General features: G+C 35.2%; 1 protein-coding gene across 1 annotated transcript; it reads left to right on the forward strand.

Annotated features, from left to right (window-relative positions):
- The first annotated feature begins 492 nt into the window (after nucleotides 1-492).
- LOC126692617 (peroxidase 3-like) lies at nucleotides 493-7,164 on the forward strand. The gene is made up of 4 exons (XM_050388286.1): nucleotides 493-808; nucleotides 968-1,159; nucleotides 6,229-6,391; nucleotides 6,491-7,164. The coding sequence occupies exons 1-4, from the start codon at nucleotides 599-601 to the stop codon at nucleotides 6,904-6,906; spliced, it is 981 nt and encodes a 326-aa protein (XP_050244243.1). The 5' UTR covers nucleotides 493-598; the 3' UTR covers nucleotides 6,907-7,164.
- The last annotated feature ends 783 nt before the right edge of the window (nucleotides 7,165-7,947 follow it).

A 7,947-nucleotide genomic window follows, 5' to 3' on the forward strand; every position in this document is an offset into this window, starting at 1 on the left:
AAATGAGATGGAGAAAAGGATAGAGAATTTGTTAGAAAATATATTTGAAAAAGTAGGTAGGTAAAAGCTAAATGTCACTGTTCATTGTCTAAACAGTACAAAAATTTAGATAAGCTGCTGGAGATGCTCTTATACTAGACACTGGTAAAAATTGTTAAAAGATTGTCCCTATTATACACATTCAAATTCATGTTATATTCTATACCTAAAGCAACCAATGATTTCTAATTTTACATGTTACCGTTTAGAAAAAAAAAAAAAATTCAATCAATACATGCCTTAAGGCCCTAACTTAGGAACTCACTATTCTTGTCGTATAAGGGGACAGCCCTAACAAATCATATTATTTAATAGACAATTGTATATGACGTATGATAAAGTTTTACCTGGAGCACATGTTGGTTAGCTAGGTGAATCGACTTTGCTCAACTTGCTTCTTATCTATAGGCTGTGGGCCTGTGGCCCTGTAGCTAAAGGTTATAAATCTCCCCCTTAACACCTTCTGGTTTCCAAGTTATAAGTACATTTTTGCTTCCTCTCCTCTAAAGAAGTTCTTTTGACGTACATCGTTTCCAAATATAGTAACTCAGACTTGAAAATGGGGGGGATAAGATGTTTTGGGATAGCAATCTTAGTTCTTTTAGGATTTCTAGGCTCAACACAAGCTCAACTGCAGTTGGGTTTTTACTCTAAGAACTGCTCAAAAGCTGAGAAGATTATTCAAGACTTTGTTAATCAGCAAATCCACAACGCTCCATCATTGGCAGCTGCCCTCATAAGAATGCAATTCCATGACTGCTTTGTCAGGGTTTGTGTCAACTCTTTTATCTTCTCACATGAACTTTTTTCCACACTGCTTTTCTTAGCTTATTCTTCATGAGTGTTTTACTATGTATGAATGTAAAGATATTGCCTCTTTTGGTTGTAGTTACTAACAAAGAAGTTCATGTTTTTGCCTTTTATTCAGGGTTGTGATGCATCTTTGCTTTTGAACTCAACCTCAAATAACCAAGCGGAAAAGGATGCTGCTCCAAATCTGACAATCAGAGGTTTTGACTTAATTGACAGAGTAAAAAGCCTAGTTGAAGCTGAATGTCCTGGCATAGTTTCTTGTGCAGATATCATTGCTTTGGTTGCAAGAGATTCTATTGTGGCCACGGTCAGAACTCAAAACAATTTTATTCTATCTCTATCCTGCATATATACATAACTTTTTCACTACAAATTTTATAATTTCTGAGTTGATCAACCATGATCAACTCAGCTATGTCTACTGTGTACTACTCTCAGTTGACCAACTCCACAATTATAAAATTTATATAAAAAAAAATTTGTGTCTTTAGCCAACGGGAGAGCCAAGGGTGGCGAGAGCCCAAAAACTCATATTTTTTATTTTTAATATATATATATATATATATGGTAAGACTTAGGTACAGTAGTTAAGTGTTAAATAGCAATATGACTGAATCTTAAAAGAGAAATCTAAGGAATAGCACCTAAAGTACTGTAACTAAATTTTGTCCATATATATATATAGGTGAAACTACACTATTAGTCCTTTTAGTTTATCTTGTGTGCACAATTGGTTCCTCAAGTTTTAAGTGAGCGCAATTGGTCCCTTAAGTTTTCAAAATAAGCAATATAAGTCCTTTTATTAACTTCCATTGTTAGTATTACTTACATGGCTAACAGAATAATGACTTGTCATTTTTTTTAAATGATGTGGTATTTTTTTTTAATTACAAAAATGAATTTACAAGTAAAAAAAAATCTGTAACCACGGCAAATGTGATTGGCTAAAAGAAGCAATGGAAGGTGAGAAACCAACAACACTAGTGTGCACAGTGTTACCCATAATTCATAAACCACACCAACTTATGCTACAAGGTCTGCTCTGTCTGTGAGAAAGGGTTCAATTTAATGAGTGATTTTAGGCTAAAGTTTGCCAAAGGGACTCAAAGGTTGGTAGTGGTGGATGAGTTTAACAACAGAGACATTCTCATTCCTGCTGGCCCACCATTCCTGCTGTTCCTCTCGATATTCGTTGTGATAAAGGGGATCGACTTCGCTTCAAGTCCAATGTTCTTCAATTCAACCAGGTTTCCCTTTTTTTTCTCTTTTTCTTTTCTTAATTTATTTACTTTACCATGGCAATGTGATGAAACTTTTTTTTTTTTTTTTTTACTTTCTAATCAACAAATATCTAAGTAAAAGCAATGCTCCAGTTATGAAATTAGGGGACATTTCTGGATGATATTCTATGTACAGTTAATTAATTTTGATTCTGGGTCTGATGATTATTTTTTGGGAGGGTACTTGTATATTTTTTTGTAAGAGCCTTTTACGATCCCACTTGTCTCTACAAATTCTGCAACTTCAATGCCTTTAATTCCATCTCCTCTGCTTCCAAACGCCTCCTAGTAAGTCACCTCCTAAACCAATTTCCTATTTGTTTCCATTGAAATTACTTCAATTGGAACAATTCAAATTTTTATATTTAACGTGTAAATTCATTTTTGTAATTCTTCAACAAAAAGAAATGCATCGTCATTTAAAAAAAGACAGATTATTATTCTGTTAGCTACATAAGCAATACTACTAACGGAAATTAATAGAATGACTTATATTGTTCATTCTGAAAATTTAAGGGATCAATTGCGCACACATAATAAACTTAAAAGACCAACAATACAGTTTCACCTATATATATATATATATATATATATACAGACACACACAAAATCTAAAGAGTAATAAACAATTTGCTCCGGTATATGTCACGCAACCATATAAAAAAAAAAAATCTAAAAGGTGGCGAGGGGGACCTCCCCAAATAAATGTCAGGCAACCATGTGTTTAATTTTTTTTTTTTTTTTTTTTGCTTAATACTACATGCCAAACCAAAAATGCATTAAGGGTCGATTTTGCCACCTTACATATATCAGAGCAACTATGGCTGTGCGCGGTTCGGTCGACTTGATTTTTTTCCAAATTTCTTACCGAACCGAGAGAGATCGGTTTTGTAATAATTAAAACCGATACATACCGATTAGAGTCGGTTTTCTGACCTATAACGGTGCGCTTTGATCAGCTCGGTTTAATTGGTTTGGTCAGTTTGATTTGAAACATCAACAATCTTTTTTTTTTTTTTTTATAAATCTGTTCAACCTATAAAAAAATATATATTCACCCAAACAGTAATGATCCAAAACCTGTGCAAAAAATCTGTTCACATAAAAAAAATATGTTCAATAGATCTGTTCACATAACAAAAAAATCTGTAAGGCATATTAGAGTATAGCATTTTTTATTTTTTTATTTTTTGGGGGGGCTAACCGGATACTCTTGGAATAAAAAGAGTTATTCTATTGCACTTTCTCCTATAAATAAAAGGTTTAAGGAAGGAGTGTTAGTGTCTGAACTCATCATTAAGCATTTAAATCAACAGACACCCTTGAGGCCTTGCCAAAGCAGATGAGAATGATCTACCATACCCTCATTAACTAAAAAACATAAAAAACAGAGCATTTATGCTCATACACATTACACAGTTCTAACAGTGTTAGTATAAACCAAATACAAATAGCCAATAGGTAACAGTGTTAGTATAAAGTATAAACCAACTTAGTATAAAACTATTGGTCCATTTTTTTTGTTAAAACTTAAAACAACTCTTCCTTAGCATTGTCCCCTGTTATTTCCTCTCCCTTGTTTTTGTTTGTTTTCTTTTTTGTTTAACTTTGGCTAATTTGAAATCAACCAACAAATATGACTGGCACCCATGGCCATGGACCTATAAACCAACTCAAACAGATGGTTTTCTGCGGGGTGAGAGAAGGGTTCATTGAAAAGTGAAAACAGAGGAGCTTAGTGGCTTACCGTTACCTGTGGTTTGCCTCGGTGAGCCGGTGACTGGCGAGCACCTGCTGGCTGCTACAGAGGCCAGCTGAGGTGAGGCGTAAGGGACACAGGTGAAAGGCGAGAGAGAGAGAGAGAGAGAGAGAGAGAGAGAGAGAGAGAGAGAGAGAGAGAGAGAGAGAGAGAGAGAGAGTGTGTTAAGGGACCTCTGACTCAGAAAGAAAGAATTTATACTTAGGGAAAATCTAGAAACCTAGAAAAATATGACACCGGTTTTATTTTTTTTATTTTTTTTAAACACCCAATAGATACGACGACGTTTTGTTAAAAAAAATTTATATACAAACTCGGTGAAACGGTGTTGTACCAAACGGACACCAAACCAAAGTCACCAAACCTCTGAAACTGAAAGTTACCTTACATTGCAGCATCGTATCAGTTCGGTTTGGGCAGGGACTCGATTTCGGGCTTCTGATCTGATGACTGCACCACATCGGCATCGGAAAGCCATTCGCGCTCCGATTGCCAGCATCGGCTCCGTCGGTCGGTGGAAACGGCGGTGCAAGACAATTGGCGCCGGTCGGTTTCCTCGGTGATGGTAAGCTTTCGCACACCCCTAAGAGCAACCATATGTTCATATAAGTACAAAATATATTTTCATCTTTTTACAACTACATTAAAGTTTAATGGGTCCCACTTCAACCTCATAGTTTTCTGCTTTGACACGCTTTCACTGCTTTAACGGTTTACCTCTCTCGCCCAATTCAAAGATAAATAATGTAATCTTATTTACACAAATTTTTTTACAAAAAATTTCATAAAAGTTGACAAAATCTCTTTTACAACTATTGAGTTGTTAAGTTGATATTAATCTTAGTTGGACCAATTATTCAATCATTTTATTGTTTATCATTTACAACTTGCTACTAAAATGATTGTAAAAGATTTTGTGAAAAAACTATTAGATTTATTACTTTTGAAACATATACTTGTAGTCAATTGTGATTAGGGGTGTCCATGGAAACCGGCAACCCGCCCAACCCGTCCAACCCACTAGCGTCCGACTTGCTGCCACCCAATTCGACGACTCCAGTGATCAGATGCGGGTTCTGACCTCACTAACCCGACCCCAGCGAGTCGGTTGTCGGTTTTTAATTTCAAAACCCGTGAAACCGACCCAAACCGAAGTCCATTCATAATCCGGCCATTTTTCCAAATTTCGGCCATTTTTTCCAGGTTCCGACCACTTTTTTCAGATTTCGACCACTTTTTCACTTAAATCCGTCGATTTTTGGCACAATAAACACCAAATCTGGCCGAAACAGTGATTTCTCATCACGATTTGCCAGAAATCTCGCCAAATCCGACGAGATCTCACCGGATCTTGGATGGATCTAGCAAGATGGCGAGATCTTGCTGCGTTTCGAAGCATTCCGATGATAATCAGGTTCACTCGAAACTGACCACCACCCATCGGCAACTTGAACCAACAAACCCATTACTATTACGGGTCGGTTGCGGGTTGAAAAACCACCCACCTGACCTTGTACGGGTCGGTTGTGGGTTGGGCAAAAACCCAACCCACTCGACCCATGGACAGCCCTAATTATGATATACACTTGTGAAAAAAAAATTCACAAGATATATACTTGATATCCTTAGTGTTTACAATAATGATCTTCGTATGATTGAATAATTACACATCCTTCGGGGCTTTTTCTGTAAAAAAAAATAAAATAAAAGATATATACTTGTGAAAAAAAAATATATCTTTTGTTTTCTATATTTTAATACTATGAAATATATTTATTCTGTTATTAATATTGATTAATATTTTTTAGATTAATTTTATTTTCAATCTTGGTTTCCTTAAACTGAAATCATGACTCTACCATTGTCTTTAGAAAAACTGATAGGATAATTACACCCTTAAGATTTTACAAGATAACACCCTCTAAATATTTCATGAGATGACACTTTCCTCTTGAAGTTTGTATAAATGTAACATTTAAGTTTTCATTGAAAAAAATATATTTTTAAAAAAATCATATTAATTTATACATGCCTTAAGGAAGGACGGTCATTCATCTACAAATATTAAAGGTGGAGAGTTATTTCGTCCATAATTTGGATAAGAATCTTTCATAAAAATGGAATATATTGTTAGTAAAATCCCAATTTGAGAGAATATGAACTTAGTTGTTGCATTTATACAAAACTCGAGAGTGCCATTCTTCCACAAATCCGAAGAAATAAAAATGCCGTTTTGATAAAGAATGATGGTATTTAAAAAAAATAAAACCATATCTTTCTTTTTATGAGTAAGGGAATGGACCATTTTTACTAGTTTCTATGTTATGTTTTGGACAGGGTGGTCCATTTTGGAGAGTCCCAACTGGTCGAAGAGATGGGACAATCTCTAATGGGTCAGAAGCCTGCAGCAACATCCCACCTCCAACTGGAAACTTCTCCACTCTCCAGAGACTATTTTTCGACCAGGGTCTTAATTTAACTGACCTGGTCTTGCTCTCAGGTAAGCTAAGCATTGTAATTTCCTAGCACTCTTGTTTCTGTCATATACTAAATTAATCTATATTGATACTAATTCGTTATATTAATCAATTTTTTTCAGGTGCTCACACCATTGGTGTGTCTCATTGTTCATCATTTTCATACCGCCTGTATAATTTCACTGGTGTGGGTGATCAGGACCCAGCACTAGACCCTGAATATGCTACCAATATCAAGGCAAAAAAGTGTACAAATCCTAATGATAATACCACAAAAGTTGGGATGGACCCTGGAAGTAGCAAAACATTTGACCTTAGCTACTACTCACTTCTACTTAAAAGACGAGGCCTATTCCAATCCGATGCTGCTTTAACTACCAACTCTACAGTTAAGACTTTCGTCACCCAACTTCTTCAAGGACCAATTCAAAATTTCTATGATGAATTTGCCAAGTCCATGGAGAAAATGGGTCGTATCAATGTTAAGACCGGGTCAACCGGTGAGATTAGAAAGCAATGTGCAGTAGTGAATAGCTAGAATCTTTTTTTTTTTTCTTTCTTTCTTTCTTTCCTTCTTTCTTTAATTTGGTGGATTAAATTTCATGGTTTTGGTACCATGCTAGTTTGAAATTGTTTGTTGTGGTTTTGTTATATGAATTTGTTGTGTGAATAAATGTGCTTCATTGTAGTTTTCCTTACTTTACGTTCTTGTAAGAAAACCAAATAAAAGTGAGAAAAGCTGTAACGGATATTTATGATAGATGGAGCTCCTTCTCTAAAATCTCGAATTGAACCAGTATTCTTCTGTCATTCTCGTTTCATTTTAGAACTGCTTCTTTGAAACTGGCTCTATTCTATTCTCAAGCACTCTGCAAACGCTTCTTTTTCTTATTTTTGGCTGCTGTGGATTAATTGTTTATGAGGACTATATAGAGTAAACGTTGGCTTATAATTTGAAAAATGCTACATAATAATACCAGCAAAAGCTCTTCTTGCAAAACATGTACCAACTAATAAAGCACACACCAAAGTCGTGGCCATGCAAATTTTGTATAATTCAATACAAGTTTTTGCGTGTGTGTGATGCTAAAACTTGCTAACATCGTTTTCACTTCATTTACTAGATCGATGTCCTACAAAAGAAATTATAGGAAACTATCATAATCATAAACCAGAAAGACGTTGACTAGTAATATGCCGGTATGCTAACAGCATGTGATTTTAAACGACAGCAAACTCATTCAAGCCTGAAGGCAACTACAAACAACTAGTCTCTATGGGCAATAGCACGTCATTTGTTCTAATGGCAAGTCACTACTTCACCAGCTTGTCATTGATGGCAGAACTGGGTTTTTCTTTTCTTTTCTTTCTTTATTATTTTTTTTTTGGGGGTCTTTTTTTAAGAAGAATATTAAGGGAATCTATTAGGACATATGTGATTTGATGTTAGGAACATATGTCAATTTAGAATTAGCTAATTCTTTGACAAAATGCACTTTACTTGTAATTGGATAGATCTAAGATGTGTTTAACGCTTCAAAGAATAAGGTTTCAAGTTCAAGTGTTAAAACCATGCAAG

Source organism: Quercus robur, chromosome 7 (assembly GCF_932294415.1).
Source record: "Quercus robur chromosome 7, dhQueRobu3.1, whole genome shotgun sequence".
Classification (NCBI taxonomy): domain Eukaryota; kingdom Viridiplantae; phylum Streptophyta; class Magnoliopsida; order Fagales; family Fagaceae; genus Quercus; species Quercus robur.

Bases quoted from the DNA above. Each gene is read 5' to 3' on its own strand.
- LOC126692617 (XM_050388286.1), top strand. From the start codon at position 599: ATGGGGGGGATAAGATGTTTTGGGATAGCAATCTTAGTTCTTTTAGGA. The intron at 809-967 runs GTTTGTGTCAAC...CCTTTTATTCAG, and splicing joins TCCATGACTGCTTTGTCAGG to GGTTGTGATGCATCTTTGCT. The intron at 1,160-6,228 runs GTCAGAACTCAA...TGTTTTGGACAG, and splicing joins GAGATTCTATTGTGGCCACG to GGTGGTCCATTTTGGAGAGT.